Source organism: Ambystoma mexicanum, chromosome 8 (genome assembly GCF_040938575.1).
Source record: "Ambystoma mexicanum isolate Mex_15411 chromosome 8, UKY_AmexF1_1, whole genome shotgun sequence".
Classification (NCBI taxonomy): Eukaryota; Metazoa; Chordata; class Amphibia; order Caudata; family Ambystomatidae; genus Ambystoma; species Ambystoma mexicanum.
Genome location: NC_090929.1, coordinates 118,213,903 through 118,232,662, shown reverse-complemented (window position 1 = coordinate 118,232,662; position 18,760 = coordinate 118,213,903). Strand labels below are relative to the sequence as shown.

Sequence of the window (18,760 nt, the reverse complement as noted above, 5' to 3'; positions counted from 1 at the left end):
CACTTTTCACCCTGAGATCTAAATCAACTATTTGAGGTATATATATTTTTAGGGAGACCATGAAGGTGGCTGCATTTTTTTCATTTCATGCATCCAGGATGTCCAACAGCAAGTCATCCATCATGTCACTTTCAGTGTCTTGGAACCACTTTGAACAGTTTATTTGTCATGCAATGCCCTATGAAAGCCTTATTAAGAAGGGATGGCATACACATGAAAGACAAGAAAAGCAAAGATTTTCTATTTGAGAAAAAAAACACAACCGAAGATGAGGAAATGATTCACATTTATTTGTTCAATATCTAACACTTACTAAACATGCTTTGTAATACTTATTGGTCATATTTCCACAGGTAGTCAAGTAAAAGGGAAAAGCAGAGTGGCAGACAGACATTCATTACAAGCCGAACAGTGGCTGCCTTGAATTGCTCTGGCACGTTGATTAGGAATTAAGAATCATTCTTTGACATGGCTACCGAAAGCCAGCACTGAGCTGTCAAGGCATTAACAAGGAACACAGCCTTATATCATCTACCACAAGCATGTATTGGTCAAAATACAGGAAGAGGAAGGGCAAACTCTGTGATTGGTAAACGGTAAAGACAGTGTTTCATCAGTGATCATGCACTGATCCGATGTTCCTTGTAGCCGATGGGTTTTACATCAAGGCAAGAGGTTGAATGGACAGGTGTAGCCAGTGACTTTACAGAGAAAGTGGATCGTTAACGGTCCATGCTTTAACAAGTGAACTAGCATTAGAAGATGGCATAGCTTTCACCCAACAAGTAACGTTGCCTGTCAATGTTTCTTACTGAAGTTAGGAGCACAGCTGTCCTTCAGACACTGGCTATCTAGTTACATGGACAGGGTCTGCAGTTGAAAAATAACACAGTCTTGCTTTGGTGAGAGTATTCACACAGCAGTGAAAGATACTTAAAACGCTGTGCCACCTAGTCCTTCCAATGTTCAATGATTGGTCTAAGTTCAATAAGAAACACAACGGCAAGAACAGAGTATAAGAACAAATACAGTTAAAAAGGCATACCAGCTTTTTAAAAGATATGTCTAGTCAAGGTAATGTATGGTAATCCTTAGCTTTTGCAATACTTTGCAAATTGGCGAGTTTGTAACTTTTCCTTTAAAGTATTCATTTTCTTTTTTATGACAATCAGCGTAGACGTACACGGTTTCTGTTTTTCTCCAACTGACTGGTGCTGTCAGTTCCATCACATCACTCATCACTGCAGGTTGTACAACTGAGGGCAGTGACACCACAATAGGCATTTTACATCATTGAAGGGTGGTGAGCAATGCAGAAACATCAAGCAATTCAAAAAAAGGATTTAATATGTTTAAAATAATGAAAAAGTCAAAAATGAAGGCTCGAAGAAAACCAGTGCAGCTGATCAATTACTGGTAAAAGAAAAAAAGGAATACCATCCACACCCATTCCAGACAAAACAAGAAAACCAACAGATGCCGCAGCGAAGAGCTTCTGGGCAATGTGAGCTCTAGTTCAACTTAGAACTAAACAAATTCAAGAATCATTTCCTATTGTTCAGCCAATTAAACCATTTGTTTTGTTCTTGTAATCGTCCTTTCACATAGTATGTAAAACGTTCAAAGTCACTGACTAAATCTGCATCTAGTCCGTTATCCCACTCTGCACAAAAACAAAATAGCTAAAATTTAACCATTAAGTGATGTTGAGGTGACATCATGTTTGTGTGATTTAATCAAGGGATCATGGGAAGAACACTGACCTTTTTGTGCCTAGTTGATAAGGAATCATCATGGCATGCCCACTGTTTAATCCAATGGAGTAGGTATGATTAAACGGGACAGGACGGCCAATGGAGTAGACGTGCCACAGATGATTGGTTTAAGACTGGCATGGAGAGAGACATACAGTAGCACAATGTTCACGTATAACAGGCCTATAGTTGCAGCATTTCGAATTGCATAAATGTAAACATTATTGATTTGTATAATTAAATGAATATGGGACATGTGTCATTTCTCAAGGCCATGGGCTGCAACTAAACCAACTAGATTAATAGTTTGCTAATCTACGTGGCCCGTTAGTGCATTAATCATACTATTGGTGAGAAATTGGATCTATGCTTTACAGTGATAGGGTATTTAAGTGTGTCTGCTAAGTCTTGCATTCCACGCCTTGAAGGACATTGTGAAACCAAGATTCAAATCACCAACAGAACTACACAATGTCACCCAAACATAAAAACATGCAAGAATCTCACTGTAATGCACCAATAACACTGTATCAAAAATAGAGCAAAATGAAATACAGACATCTCATCAGAAACCTGTAAACAGAAAAAAGGAACAGTATTTTCACATAATCCCTACGTGATAACGGGATGCCACGCAAGAGGTAGTTTTGTAATGGAAATCTGAATCAATAACGTATTAGCAAATACGAGACATAAGAAAAAGACAATCACAGTCGAAATTAATGTAGTTGTTAAGCAGCTTGCTTGTTTCTCTGGGAGGACCTGGACTGGCTTCTTGCATACGGTACATAACTTCTTTCAAGGACTTGTCATGGGTCACCAGTCAGCCATATACTAAACTTTTGGGAATAAATATCAATATATTAAGTTAAAGACACAGACACACGAATGGGCTAGATGATCGCTACATACAGGATTCCAGATCGTGCACAGCTGTGGTGAAAACATGGATGAAGAAGCTAATAACTCACTAATGACTCTGGGTGAAATTCTTTAGGCTGCTGGTTGAGATCTTGAAGAATCATGGTGCCAGCCATTCTAGAAAGGCCTCAAAGCTTAATAACAAAGATCCATACTTTGGCAGAAGCATGATTTCCTTTCGGACAGTGGTAAATTCACCAGCAAACGCTCTCAAACTGGACTATATACACTATTTTGTTTTCTGGTAGCATGCCCAAATAACGCAAAACCTGTTGACCCTTTAAGTGCCCTCTCAACCGTCTCTTGAAGGGCACGTGGCCTTGTGTGAGGGCAAACTAACTGCAAAGTGACGTCTAATTGTTTGCCTTCTCCGTGCTATTACCTAGGGTTGTGACCCAAGGACATACGTGTCCACTTTTGTATTTATGCTCAAAAGGGTAACTTGCCTTATGTTGCCATTTTCAAAATGATACAAAATGCTTTGCTTAGTCTCCACACAGGAATGCAAAACATTAATTGCACTGGTGTAACCTGCGATGGTGTTACATCAGGAGAGAAGACTCCATGATTCAAGTGAAAACTCAAAGTTCTACACTACTTTCTAGAACACTACATTGATGCCTTAATGTTACAGTAAAGCATATGAAGTCAGCTTCTCATTTTGGGACAATGAAAACCATCATAATTATGTGATTGAAAAGAAGTGAAATCTGCACTCGGGTGTTTCTACTAAATATAAACCTGAGTTTTTAGGGAAGAATGTTGTTAAGCCCCATGTCACCCAATTGCATTAATCGTCAATATGATAATGCATCTAAAACCTCATAGCCAATCAGTAACTTGCGATTGGCTCTGAAGCGTAACCTTATTGGATGAACAAAGATCACCACTTTGGACAATCCAATCGGAGACATTCCTGATAATCTTTGGCATAGGTAACACTTCTCCCTGACATAATGACTAAACCTAGCCAATACTACAGATATGTATGGAAGAATCCTGATTTTGTACACAATCGGGGCTCTGAAAGCTTGATAGTGCAGGGCAGAATTAATCAAGAGGATGTGATTATGACTTGACATCAGGAAAATGAGAAAGTCACTGAGGACACTTACTCTAAAATTACACAATGCCCATGCTTGTGTTTTCAGTTCATGCTACCACCTTTCAATATAATGAATTCTTCTGCAATGATCCATGATTGATCCCAAACAGTTCATGAAAGAAGTTAGTGTCAGCACAAGAAGTAGTGTTTCTGTGGGTAATATATTAATATATATCCCTGAGCTTTGTGATTGCACCGCAAGCAATGCACTGTAAACCCACAGAAACAATTCATCTGCATGCTGGCATGCTACGAAGTGTCATTGATCAACACAAAGGGAAAACATACAAATGTAGTTCAATTCTTTTAACTATACACCAAACTCCCTCCCCACCCCCACCCCAACACACTTTTCCTGCCCTTTGTTACTTGGCAGGAATGATTGCTGTGTGTTATCCTGAGAAATACAGGAACAACATCTTCACAAACACCTAGTTTTGAATCTAAAAATAACAAAGAAAAACAGAAAAGAAAACCGATGGATATCACATTCATGAGTTTAAGAAAGTTTTAAAAAAAGAAAAAAAACAGATTAAGTTTAAAAATAGTTTGGCTATGAAGGACTGGATTTACATTGAAATAGAAATTCTCTTAAACTACTGCAACACTTCCATATAATACATTCTGAAGCACTGCCGTACTAAGACTACACCGGAAAGGCAGGTTTTCTCCTGCTATGATGTATAAACCCGTTTTTTTAAAAAAAGTTGAATGTCATTTGACCCAAAAAGGAAATACTGAGAGCAAAAAAGGGTCCACTTGAGGTTTTCTTGTATAAAAAAATGCCTGGATGTTACATGTTATGCATGGTGGCTACGATGAGCCTTTCAGTTTTCCAGGCCAAATAAGCCAACTGGTGTAAAAGTAATGCACAAAATCCTTCACTTATGAGAAAGCGAAAAGGGTTTTGGAAAAACCATACTCTCAAAGATGTAAGTATCAAAATATATGAAGACACGCAACCAATCTAACTTGTTGAATGAATCGTTAATATACTTTTTTGGTATTTGTCCTTCAAACCAAATTTGCAAATATATGCTCTACTCTAGTCTACCTCTACTACACTAATGCCCTGCCATAATACCTGAGCTTCCTTTGAAATTAATTCTCTTTACCCTGTTTAAAACACTAAGGCGCACGACTCGATGCAGAAGAAATGCATCACTGCCCACAGGTTACGACGCTGGCTTAGTCCATTTTGCTAGATTTTACAAATTCAAAATAAATGTTAAAAATCCTCTTGGTTCGTATAAATGTTTGTTTACATCTCAAACACCTGCACGAGTTTGGGAAATTAATTATGTGTGTGTAAAACAATTATGTACACCACTGATGTACAAGGACTTAGAGTAGATGAATGGTGACAATGGTTTGGCATCTTGTGTGGAACATGCAACTCAAAAACGACTTCATGACGTAGTTGCAAGCAGAGAATTAGGGCATCTAGTCCCACAATGGGCGTTTCCTATTATCAAATTGAACATGAAATGTGATCACTACATGTGTAAGTAGGGTAAAACCCTGCTCTTAATACTCAATGATGCTTATTCTGAAAGAGTCAATACTTTACAAAGATACAGTATTCTATACAAAATGTGTTTGTGATTACAAACTTATTATGCATAATATACAAATATTTTTACTTTTACGTAGAGAAATGAGAAAAAAAATGACACTAGGATTTGTTTTAAAATGCTTCATCCCCAAATTACTAAATAGTGTAGCTTCAGCAAAACAAAGCTTCCTATTAGAAGTTTCCATTGCGCTTCCCATTATTGACCAATGCAAACAAAATCAAAATCAAAATGGACAAGCCAGTGGTTAACATGCAATAAACTATTGTGTGAAATGGTTGGAAAAAATGTATGCTGATAAAACAGATTATGTGCTAAAAACACCTTAATCTTCTTATTGACTCGCAAAATACTGTAAATATTTAGACAACTTTCCTGAGTGATATGTGCTGGATCTCTTTTGCAAATACAAGCAAAAGACATACTTTGGAGTTGTGCACTGCGGATTCCAGCAGTGGTGCTTACCCGTAATATCTTTCTTGAAGAGTTCATGTCGAGCCCCACTGGTAATGTAACAATGACAACAGTTCAACTAGTACAACAATCATTTAAAAAATAAAAAAAAAAGAATCAAATGGCGCCAGGTAGGCAGAACAGAAAAACTCAACTACAGTAACAGCAATTTTCACTGATATTAAGGGTTTGTGCCTTCCACATTTGACTACACATGCGGTAACGGCCATTCTCAGTCAGATGTATAAACAGAACGGCAATAGGGCTTCAATTTTGTGGGTGATCATCTGACAAATTACCCAGTTAGAGAAAATAGGATATATTTCAGCAATTTGTTAAAACAAATTTAGGTTATATCCTCTAATTTTACCCAACATCTTCTCCATAACAAAGCACTGGGGACTATGTGGATTTTTAAGTACCCAGACTCTGATCTTGGATTTATAAGGATCATCAAAGTGATGTTTTGCTCCATCTAACCAAATTCCAAATAATACATATCATGTAAATATAAAACAGTGATATTGTTTCACATTTTAGGGCGGCTTCTTCACATTTGAAGGATCTACAATCTGTTTCCATATTTGTCAACAGAACAGAAGAAACTGACCATATGCGATATAAACTAGTGTTTTTAGTATGCCACAACTTCAAGCTAAATAATGTTGCAAGCCCCATAGCCACCAAACACAATGGTATGTAATTGCAGGGCTCTTTGCCCCCCCATCAAGAGTTAATAGATTTTAACCATCTTGATGCAAACAGCCACATACTGAAGAAGAGCGTAGCTTCTAAAGAGCGATGACTTTGATGATCCCTGTGCACATTGATGGCCTAAGCTTGGAAACAGTTGGATTTTCAAGTCTAAAGCTGTGTGTTCAGTTCTAGGTTAACCATAGGGATTGTTGATGTACTCCTCAAACCTCTACAAGCACACAGTTTTGGTGAAGCTATAATTACTTCGTGTTCTGAAGATTTTAATGATACGATTATGGTGCGTTCAACCCAAGCGTACCGTTCACGAAGTAAGAGCAAAGGCTAACTTGAAGAGTGCTTGAAGTATTTTTCCCAAGCATGAAGGGAATGTTTAAATTTAGGAAATGGTTTTCATTTTGAAAAGAACTTTGCCAGTACCTCAAACAGTGGGGGACACACAGAGGGCCTCATTATGAGTTTGGTATTATCTCAGCAGTACATCTGCCATGATACCACCAAACGGATTTACCAGTACAGCCACTTGGTCCTGCAGAATTACCGCCCGATTACAGATGGCAATACGGCGACATTAGTCCCCATTTATAGAGTCTGTATGGGAATTTAAGTGGAATTAATTCCTGTGGTAATTCCGCCAATTGTAATTCCACCGAAATTGTCCCTTTTTGGCAGTAAGGTGGCAGAATTACCACCAGCATTTTACTGGAGGTTTTTCCTCCACCTTACCTCCAAACCCATATTTCAGCAGTACTGCAGTGGTAAGTAACTATGTCACCGCTGCATTACACCATTTCTGGCCATACCAACTAACTCATTATGACGCCCAGAGGCTTGTTGATAACATTGTTAGTTTTCCTGCATTGGTTTAAATGAGGTTAACTTCAAACGCATTAGTTTAAAAGCATTTACCTGGATGCATAGGGTTTAAATGTATATAGAATTAGAACATCTGATTGGACTATTAAGTGTGATCAAAACAGGTGAAATTAAGTTTGTGACCGCTAAAATCCAGCGGACCCTTACAGTGACTGGTATTAGTGAACTTCCTGTTGCATAAGTTAACCAAGAGGCAATACCAACAGGGATTGAAAATCAGAGCTCACATCTTCACAGTAATGGAGAAACATCGTCAAAGACAGTTAATCTACTGTCTCTTTGTTATGGATTGTGTGGGTTTTCGCTTGGATCCAGTTACAGCTGTGGCTATATTGTATTACATTCCGGCACTTTGCCATTAGATATTGATTTCTATTTATACAGCAATGGCACTTGTTTTTAGTCACAGAAATGCCAACCCTTTTTTCATTGGCATGCATGGTCATTTTATAAAAAATGAAAATAATTGTTGAACCAGAAGGTTGGCATAGGCAGGGAAAGCAGAACACACACAATAGGCATATATTGTTGGTCAAGTTTTGCTCTGACACGATGATGGCTGTATTAAACAGTCGGATGTCACAATCTTTGTGGTTATTTCAAAAACATATTTTTGTACATCTATTATCAATTAAATTCATGCTTTCTGTTATATGATAACCGCAGGAGGAATACCCATATTTAAATATATTGTGCCTGCACGCAGTGCATGAGGAGAGGGCCACAATATTACAGCAAAGCGGTGCATGCTTAAAAAAATGTCTAGCCAAATTAGTATATTAAACTCTAAAGGGACAATATTTCCTGTTGTTTAGGTTTATGCGGGGGCCTTTTCCGATTAATACTGTGGAATAATGTAGTGGTTCTAAGCAACCCTAGAATGAGGTTTCTGCAACACTTGACTTTACTTTGCCTAGGTTCAACTGATATAGGGCAATGAAAAGCCACCGAGGGTTCTCTGCAACAGAGATATGTGGAGCAAGTGTACTGCCTTAGTGAACACTGCTAACTGAGGTGTGCAAAAAGGTTTGCAAACAAGTCCTAGATTGTGGTGTATTTTATTGCTTCACATAACGGGAGGTAAATGGATTATCCTCGGAAATATTTACACAATCCTTGTACAAAGCCTGCAGTTGTGTGCGTCTAAATCACACTACTAATGAGACTGCGTGTCCTCACCAACTGCAACCCTCTCCAAACTTGGATTGCAAAACAGATATACTATTGGATGCAAGTATGCTTTCCACTGTGAAAGTCGGGGGCTAGAAAGATGGGGCGCGGCATGATGTAATCAAGTTTACATAGGAATGGCTACACCACAACATTTGCAGTTTTGATTGAGTAGTCCAAATGCATTATATGTTTGAGCAGGGGATCTGGTGGTGACGATGACATTTGCAAGCATGCCACGGGTGGGCACCTAGATCTGGCAAGGCTCTGGATGTCAGCGCAGAGAGGAAGGCATACTGCCAGCCAGAGCAAAGCGGGCAGTATGCCCTTCTGTCTGCACTAATAGCGGTTTTGGGGATGGATAATCTTATGCCTGGTCTTACTTCAAGTGTCGATTTCTTTGTGCTGATTTGCTGTTGGAAAAGAGAAGGGCAGGGCGTCATCATTGTAGGCCCGTTCCAATGCTCACCATGACCCCGGCAGTATCCGAGCGAGTCAGATCTAGTGGGCGGGACTGACCCCGGCAGTATCCGAGCGAGTCAGATCTAGTGGGCGGGACTGACCCCGGCAGTATCCGAGCGAGTCAGATCTAGTGGGCGGGACTAATATGGAAGCTTAAGAAGGGCACTAGTTGTCAGTCATTGCGCTTTGACAACATTTAACACTGGGCTTTCCCAAATTTTTAAAAGTGGAAACTCTAGAGAAACCTCAATTGCATTTTCTAAAACAAAAAAAGATAGCCAGCCCTTGGATAATAACTCGGGCAAGCCTCGCCTTTTGTTCCAAGTGAAGACATACTTGAACCATTCTTTAGCATGGTTTGTCCTTAAGAAATATAACCTACCAATATGCCTCCAGGACAAGTGTCCATGGTTCTTGGTTGTAGTTTCTATTTAAATATCCTTTACAATCATTGTGCTCAATTAACTATTAGACAGGGAAGGGCAGTAAACCATACCTTTGCCAATGCTGCATCAGTGAAACCAAAGGGGGAGGGGGGCCACAACATTAGTGGCAAGTATTTTGATAAAAATAGTGAAAAGGAACAATTTCCCAAGTCATAACATGCATATTTGAAAGACGTATGTTGAAGCTAAAGCAGCTCGAACAATTAGGGAAATCTTTCCCCATTTCCTTTTTCACAGCAGAAATTCTGCAACATTGCTCCAAGCACGAGCTTAAGAAATGGGTTAAGAATGTCATAGGAATGCCTCCATGATTTTGTCTGAAAATACTTTTTCACTAGATTGATCTGCAAGTAGAAAGGGAGTCCAACTGTTTCCAAGTACTAAAGATTACCAACAAAGAGTTGCTGTCTAGCCAATTGGAGCCTTGCCATGGGGCTAGCCCTGGCTCTGCAAGTCATGCAGTTATGTGAAATACCACTGTGTGATCTGAAGGGGTGCAAATGGGAAAAAACCCGGATCTGGGACCTGTTTGGAGCAACACCTCGCCTTGATGAATTGATTTCTAAAACAGCCACAATAAATGACGTTACATTTTAATCTGCGCGTCTTTGTGAGTAAAGGGTTTTGCTCTCTGAAGCAAACCACATTGGTGGGGAAAAGGCTGACAATCCCTTTCAAATAAGTGAAAAATTAAAAAAAAAAACAGCAGCGAACAACATCTACTTTGAGGTAGTCTTTTTAAATCCTACTGAAATATTAATAATATCCCCACATCCCCAGAAAACAAAAGAAACTAAACCTAAAAAAATGGCAACACTGTAACATTAAACATTTTACATTCTGTAAACTGTGAGGAAATGCATCGGCTGCATTTGTACAGAAAATGTGCACTGTGTTGAAAATCATACATTCAACTTGGTCGTGAAATAAATATATAAGAAAAGTTTTTTTTGGGAAAAAAAATAAACAGATTCTTGCTACAATCACAGGGTCAACGTGGTCTTTGTGAGCTGCCAGCTGCCATGGGGCCAGGGTCTTTGTGGCCAGTGAAGTCGATTCCCCCAGTCTCCGCGACCAGAGTAAGGCATGGAGGACTTCAGACGCTGGGCCGGCTGCTCAGCGTGGTCTTGCAGGAGTGCAGAACGGCTTTGAAGAGCAGAGGCAGCTGCTCCAGGGGAACATTTACCAGCTTCCCTGTCAGGGGGCAAGAGAAGGCAGGGTTACTTTTGCTTGATCAACTAAGCCCAGTTACCTTATAAAGCAGCAACAACACAGCACAGAAATGTGACCAATGGGATTACGCTTGGCAGCAATCCATAGGGAAAGTAATGCGTGCGCAATAGTTTCATGGTTTTGCATTTTAGTACTGCTGGAATCAAATTATTCTTTTTAATGACGTACACATGAAAGCGGGAGTTCCTCTACCAATGGAACCGAAGATTTGTGCAAACGTGCATGCTTAAAGTAATTTCTAAGTCTTTTGCCAAATCGGAGTATGCCATTATGGTTAATTATCTCTGTCGTGCATGCGTACAAAAATGCTGCCTCAGAATGTAGGCTTTGAAAAGCTGCGGACGAGGGATTAAAACAGATTTTATAAAGAGAAGTCGTAACCCTCAAACCTCTGCCTTGTTTGGCCTACATTAAAAAAAAAAACTCTGTGCTAACATCACACAGAACAAATATTTTCGACCCCAACTTTCAAACTCATATCTCGTCTGTATCTCGCTTCTGTCATTTTCATTTTTTAACAACAGGAACATTTGATATTTGCTCACTTTCTCTTCCAGCAAAGCTTTGCTCCAATTCTTGTTTTTTTCCCGACTCTACTATTGTCCCTCACTTTATGTTGGCCTACCCAGATCTGCACTTCCACCCCTACGCTCTATCTTGCACTCTGCGGTTAGGACCTATCTGATCTTCATCCCTCTGTACTTATTTCACCTCACCTTACCACTGTAGTTATGAATGAAATGTTCTTCGTCTGGTCTTTAAATGTATACATGCTCTTAGCCCCATGTATCTCTGTTCCTTAATTTCCCTTTATCAACCTATTCGGAATCAACGGTCTTCTTCTCAATTCCTTCCTGCTGTCCATCCACCTTGCGTCGCATCTCGCTTTTGTTCATTCCAGCTTCATACCTCTAAAATTTGGAACGCTTTTCTTTTAAATCCGCTCCTGCGACATCTCCTTCTCTTGATAACCAGTCTTTGATCCTCAACTCCTATTGTGACTGATTTCTCATTTTATTGTACTGTCTTTATGTCACAGTGCTTTGGGTAAAAGCGCTATATAAGCACTGCAAATAAATAACTCCACATTTCAAATAATAAAGTGTCTATCAGATGACTTTCTCCCCACTCGTTCAAGCCTCATTGTCACTACAGTCTGGACCTAGTCAAGGTCCAATGGTGTCCATATCAGTGGAGAGGAGGATTCCTGCTTTCCTTGGCATAGTTCTACAACTACACAAGAATTCTACCACAAGAGTAAGAATCAGGGCAAAAGGTGTCCGCCAAGGATGTGTCCTTAAACCTGTTTTGTTCAAGCTGCGCACTAGGTCTTTAGTAACCACACTAGGAGCAGCTGAAGATGTACCTTGTGTAGGGAACGAAAAGACCCTGATTCTCAGTTAAGTGGATGATCGTGTATTAGTAGTAAGCCCCAAGGAGGTGTGAATTTGGGCTATACAGTGGCTAATGGTCTAACTGTAAATCTGAGTCTAACATTATGGCTGTCTGCAAGCCGTCAACCCTCTGTAGAGCAATCGTGCAGCAATGTCGGCAGTTTACTTCAGAATCTGGTTCAATTCCAAGTTATCATGGGGTACCCCATATCGAAAGATAAGCCATAAGGATGACCCAGGCGAATGGCGGTATATTCATGGAACAAATACCACTGGAGCATCTGCCTACTTAGTACAATGGAAGCCTCTGTCCACTGGGGCATATGCAGCGCCTGTGAGGAACCACTGTAACATTGAATGACTCCGGCAGGACCACAATTACAGAGTCATTAAAATGTGGGTGTTTCCTGCGTTTGTGCGTGTCTTTACCATTCCTATGAAATTGGGTCTGGTTAATCTATTAGTTTACCTGGCTATGGATCCTTTCACTTTTTGATGTTCCCTCTGGGATAGCTAGGATCCTCTTCTAACCAAGGCCTTGTTAATGGATCGGTTAGAGAACTATTTAAAACACAAAAGTCCTTGAATGAATTATTTCAAACAAATTGTGATTTGGGCTTACTTAGCCGGTTCTCTAATGAAGTCTCAATAATGAAAGGGGCTAAGGAGCATTTGAAGACACCCTCTCCAGGGAAGAGCACTGGAGCGGGAAGTAGCACCTTCTGCAAAACCTATGGTAAAATGATGTATACACATAGCCCATTGAAGGGTCTGGCAAACTATCTTCTCTGGATCCCTGATAGGAGACACCATATCCAATTATCTCACATTAGGCTCGGAGTATTAGTGTCCTGGACCGGGGTTGATATTGGCAAACATCCTCGTATATCAACTCATTACCAGATTATCTTTTTGGCCCATCGCTTATCCAGTGGAGACCAGTCGTTGAGGTTTTCCTCCTATGGAATCTGCAGAACCAAAGCTGCAGGAAAGTCATGCACTAGCAGAATAGAATCTATTACAAAATCATGTGCTTTGCATTGTCAAGGGTGTGTAGAATGAATGCGTTTCCCCAGGAGAAGTAGGGCAGAGAGATGAAAATCCACTCAGACTTTCCCCACCACGTTCAGGGAAACAGACAGGGTCTCTTTCCACAGTAATTTAGCTTCAAGTGGAAAGACCGGAATGACTCTGAATTCTGCCTGATTTTTTCCAACTGAATCCCATAAAATAAAAACAAAAATCACAGGAAATCTTCCTAGATCTCTTGAAATGATGTTGCCCATGTTTGTACTTTAATGATCACTGCTATCTCTTCATGGATCATGATCAAAGGGCATTTTATGCCTGGGGTGGAAAACGGTCTGGGAACCAGGGGACCAAACCAGATTCTAATGCCATTTCCAGCAAACATTTAAAATACAATGGAGCGGAACTCATGCACAGATGCAGATGTACATCACTGAATTAAAACCGCTAAGAAAATGACCCAGTCTGTGGAAGAACTTCACAGTGGGAGGGCACAGAAGACGACGTGCTGTAAAGATAGTGCACTCTGGCATCTTGGCAAGCATCAGAGTTGAGCTCTTTTTGTAGAATGAAAGTTGAATTTGGTCATGAAAAAGGAACCAAATCCGACTAAACCAAGTTTGCTGAAACTATACTGACCACACATGTGTAAGGTCAACAGGACAGGGAAAGGTAAGTAAAGTTGGGGGAAAAAAGAAAGAAAAAAAAAACTTGGGTTCGGGGTAAGCATGGTGGAAAGGAGGTGTGAATAAGAGGTGGGGACAAAGAGGGGCACGAGGGTGGAACACCCAATATGAACAATTGGAGGGGAAATCATCCATCGTCAAAAGAATTGGAAGAACTTTCGATGGCAATGGCTGCTGCCAGTTGAATGCCCGTAGCTTTTAAAGTACTTAACAAAATGTTAGCAGACAAGCAAATTGATTCACACGAGGAAACCAGTATTCGAACCCCTGTCAACTCCCATTAGGACAATCACGTCCTCAGTGGTCATTTTTGACATCACACAAGGGAGTAGAAATGGCGTGGTGGCTAATTTTGCAGACCCGAGTTGTAACTCAATGTCTCCCCGATGACGTTGTGTGATGCTGGTCTAATCGCGTGCCAATTGCATATGGAAATATTGCTGTGCAGTCTCGCAGGGGCGCCCTGCAGAATGACCTCTTCGGGGATGCAGATTTGGCGTTTAACCCTTGAGTTCCACCTTTGGCGACTTGTCTCCCAGAGCCCACTGGTGGCGGTAGCGCTGATCGTGCCTATACGCATCTGCGGGTCTCCCACGTCTTGCAAAACACCAGGTAAATACAGAAAGCCATCAAATATAAAAAGGACTTTTAAAGTCCCAATAGTCAAGCAAGGAATGGAATCTACTCGCAAAAACCTTAGGTATTGGCTGTCCCACTCCTGGAGTTTGGACGGGACATCAGTGATTGCACATACGGCATGCACTATGCCCCATAACTTACTTGTTACCCCTTTTAGACACCACCCCTCCCCCCAAACACTCCAGCCGACGGCTTCAGTTCCCGTTCATGGAGCACAAAACTGTGACAGGAGAAAAGATTTTATTTCTCTCTTATTTTGGGAACACTTTAAAAACAAAAAAAAACGAGAAAGAGAGAGAAGTATTTGCACAAACCAGGCAAACAATAACACACGTGTGAAACTCCTCCTCTACCACTTTAACAGGCGCTCTTCTCTGCAAGGCCGACTAGGCAGCCGCCTCCCTAGTAGAATGTGCGGGATCCCCGTTCTACTAACATTCTGAAAAACACAGAACAATCCAGTGACAGTATGCTTTGTGACCACTAACCCAGACATGATCAAGAAAAAGCAATAGAAATGTGGTTGTCCTGCTGAAAGGGCGCTGTCCTGGCCAAATAAAAGCTCACCAACCTCTTGGGGTCCAACTTATGGAGCCTTTCATCCTCCTTGGAAAGATGAGTGTCAGAAGAAAATAGGTAACACGCCCTGGGAAGTATGAAATTCTGACACAACCTTTAGAAGAAAATTGGGCCCGACTTTCATGGAAACCTTCTCCTTAAAGACTTTTAGGAAAGGTGGCCTACATGAAAACACATGCAATTCGCTCACGTGTCTGCCCGACATGATGGCCACCAAGAATGCGGTTTTCAAAGTAAGGAAAACAAAAGTAAAGGCTAAAAAGGAGCCGCCAATCAGAAAGAATGGACCAAAGTAAGGTCCCAAGAAAAAACATAAAACGGGGTTGACGGAAACTTATTCACAAGGCCCGTCAAGAAATGGGCCATGATCAGAATGAAAAAAAATAACCCTACTGTGGTGGCCTCTTGAACAATGATAAAGAGGCTAGGTACCCCTTTATTGTGCCCACCTGTGAACTGGGGCATAACAACCGGTCGGAATCTCTTTCCTTATACCAAGCCTCAAATTGCCTCCACCTGCAAGCATAAATAGACCAATATAAGGAGTGCATGCAACCAACAGCACCTCTAAAACCGTGCCCGTCAGGTCCCAGCCCTCATACCTCAGCCTCTCAAGAGCCATGTATGTAGATTAAGTGACTGGGTTCGGGTGAAGCACCCACCCACATGACTAGGACAGAAGGTCAGGCCTCTGAGGAAGTCGGCGAGGTGGGCAAATGGCCAATTCCAGAAGGTCCTGTTAACACGTCCTCCCCCAATCTGGGGCGATTAGAATCAGGTGAGCCCAGAACCACCTCAACCTCCGGAGACCCCACAGGATGAGTACAACTGGAGCAAATGACAGTGGAGATCGAAGACCCCTCCCCCCCTCCACTAGGAATGAGTCTCCCGGTGCCCCACCTTGGGGGAAATTCCCTTAAGCAGAACTGCTTGAATTTCGAGTAGTCCTTTGTTGCGCACAGGTCCACTGACGAGGTTACCCAAAGGGCAAAAATCTCTGCAATTACCTCTGGGCAGATCTCCCAGTCGCGTGAGACCAAGCAATGCATAGTCGCATCTGCCAAACCATTCTCCGTCCCTGTAAGATGAACCGCTGAGATAGAGCTCTTGCTCTCCAGCAACCAGAACCAAAGCCACATGGTTTGTTGAGGTAGTGCATGGCCACTGTGTGGTCAGTCAAAAATTACATCTTTCCCGTGAGGAAAGGCTGTCAGAACCAGTCTGATCACCCACAGATCCAGCAAACTGATGCACCAATGGCACTCCAACTGGAACTAAAGGCTGCTCACTTGGAGATCCACAGAATGAGCACCCCAGCCCTTCTGGGACATTTAACCCTCCTGAGCGTCTGGGCAAGGTGCCCAGAACTACTCTCCCATCATCAAGTTCTCTCTGTTGGCCCACCAAGAAGGATGGCTGGCCGCCGTCCTGAGAAGCAACTGAAAAGAGTGATCCTCAAGCCTGGCCTATGGCATTAAAACAGATCATTGAAGGAAGCAAGGAGGCCCAGGAGGCGGAGAAAGGCTGATGCTGGTACAATGCTAGAGTTCAAGAATCATGTGACTATCTGTCCAATGCTGGTGCCTCTATCTTCGGGGGGGAAAATGCCTTCCCCCACTTGAGTGTCCAGGATGGCTCCCATGAACTAGAGCCTTTGTTTTAGTGCCATCGGAGACTTGGAATTCCTGAGATAAGCCGCTACCACTCTAACCTGTACGACCACTCTATTACCTGTACGCAAAAGTCAGTGCAAAGGGAAGCACTATGAACGTGTCCCCTATGACAAATCTCAGGAAACACCTGTGCTTCCGATTAATCAGAACATGCAGTATGTCCTGCATGTTCAGCGACACCAACCAATTCTGGAATTGTAGAGCCTGGAAAATGTTCTCTCTGACTCAACATCCTAAACCCGTACTTCCTCTTGAACTTGTTCATGTACCGGAGGTCTAGGACGGGATGAGTCCTCCACCTTTCTTGGGCACCAGGAAATAGTTGGATTACCAATCCGTGTAGCTTTCTTGGGCTGGAACCTCCTCCACTGCCACTTTCAGCAGCAGGGATGCCACTTCATCCTGGAGCATGGGCTCCAGTTGCAGAACAAGGGATACTGGTGGTCTGTCTGGGGGTTTTCTCGGGAACGGTCAGGAATAGCCTTGTTCCACTAATTGAAGAACCCATGCATCTTAAGTAATCTCCTTCCACCAGCTAACATGCCCATATACACTTCCTACAACCAGAGTTGCATGACGAGAGAACCCAAAGATAACGCAAAGAGGATTTGCGCACACAACAGCCGCCGGCGCCAGGGGCATCGGTCTCCTAAGTGCTACACTCGCCATGCCCGGGAAGGAGAACCTCTTCAGTCGTTGCTTGGCCTGGGGCAACTGCATACTTCTCACAAAGGGGATGTAGCATCAAAAACCTCTGTTTCTTGACCCAAATGAAACTTATTGGCTATGGACAGGCTGCTGGACCGCCAAACCCAGCAAGTTTGCTGTCAGTTTAGACTTTGAACTTTTGTAGGGACTTGTCAGCCATTGGCCCAAAGAGGTGCTCCCATCAAAGGCTTGTTCAAGAAGCTTAGATTGCATATCCCATCAAAGCCCTGAGCTCCGAAGATACTAGGTTCTTCGAAGGACCGTTGACGACGCTTCAATCTCCTGACACAATCCGCCTTGTTGAGGTTCGCTTGGAGGGATGGGCAAACCGCTTCCTTCCCATCATTCACTATAGGCAAGAAGCAGTCTCTAATTTCGCCCTCTAGCAACTGTGTTACCGCCTCTGAAATAAAGTTCCAGAGCAGATGGGAATATTTTGCCAAGGCACAAGAGGGATCAATTGCCTTCAGTGCTATGCTCACGGACGTAAAGACCTATGACAGTGCATCTGTCTTTTTCAACCCCCGTCCATCAAGAGTTAAGAAGTCAATGGCCTTGAGGTTAAGGTCACGGCCTGAACCACCAGCCCTTTGGGACTCAATGTATGGAAAGGAACGAGTTATCACCCTTATCCGGTTGATACATTTTTGTGAGCTCCCCATCGATTGCTGGTGTGGACCTCGGAAGCTGCCATAGTTTCACAATCGCTGCACTGAAAAACAGGGCTGTTTCCAATTGTGGCCCTTTATCCAAGATATCTGTAAATTCGTAATGAATAGGGGTTTCAATGGAGCGCCGAGGGTGGCAACCACCGTCTCTACAATCTCACAAAATTATGCGTTTGGTTGTGGGTACAATGCAGACTGCTGCACATTGACGTCGGGGAGGTATCCAGCCCATGAGCGCTGGTTGGTGGGCTAAGAAACCCAGAATGTGATTGAGCCCCGTGCCCCCCAATGCTATCATCCCGAAGATTATAGGGTTCCCAGACTTTGTTGAATATGGACTACATGGATAAAAAATTCTGTCCTGGATATAGTTCCTATTTTGCGCTGGGATAGGAGCTGAAATGGAAATGCCAGGCTGCGTGTCTGTCATGGGCGGTGCTGAAGTCAGTGCCTTCTTTGCTTTTGAAATGGCCAAGCTTGAGGGTGTACAACCTTTCCTTGACAGTTGTGTCAGAAACACCAGGCGTGGACATCAATAGTGGTTGATGGTGTTGAGGCCAGAGCTGTACCTGTCGTGGCTATTTCAAACGCCTGAGGTATAAGTTAAATTCTTCCCACTACAACCTCGGCTCCCCTGTGGAGGGAAAGGACTTACCCATTTCCTTGTACAAAGCCT

The 18,760-nt window shown here is 42.2% G+C and overlaps 1 protein-coding gene across 2 annotated transcripts in view; it reads right to left on the bottom strand.

Moving 5' to 3' along the window:
• Window positions 1-267: 267 nt before the first annotated feature.
• NR6A1 (nuclear receptor subfamily 6 group A member 1) overlaps window positions 268-18,760 on the bottom strand; it is a 1,456,199-nt gene continuing 1,437,706 nt past the window's right edge. For both annotated transcript variants that reach the window (XM_069609446.1, XM_069609447.1), the window contains one exon: window positions 268-10,669. In XM_069609446.1, the coding sequence (XP_069465547.1) occupies window positions 10,572-10,669 (98 nt within the window). In that variant the 3' untranslated portion in view covers window positions 268-10,571. The remainder of the gene's footprint in view (window positions 10,670-18,760) is intronic.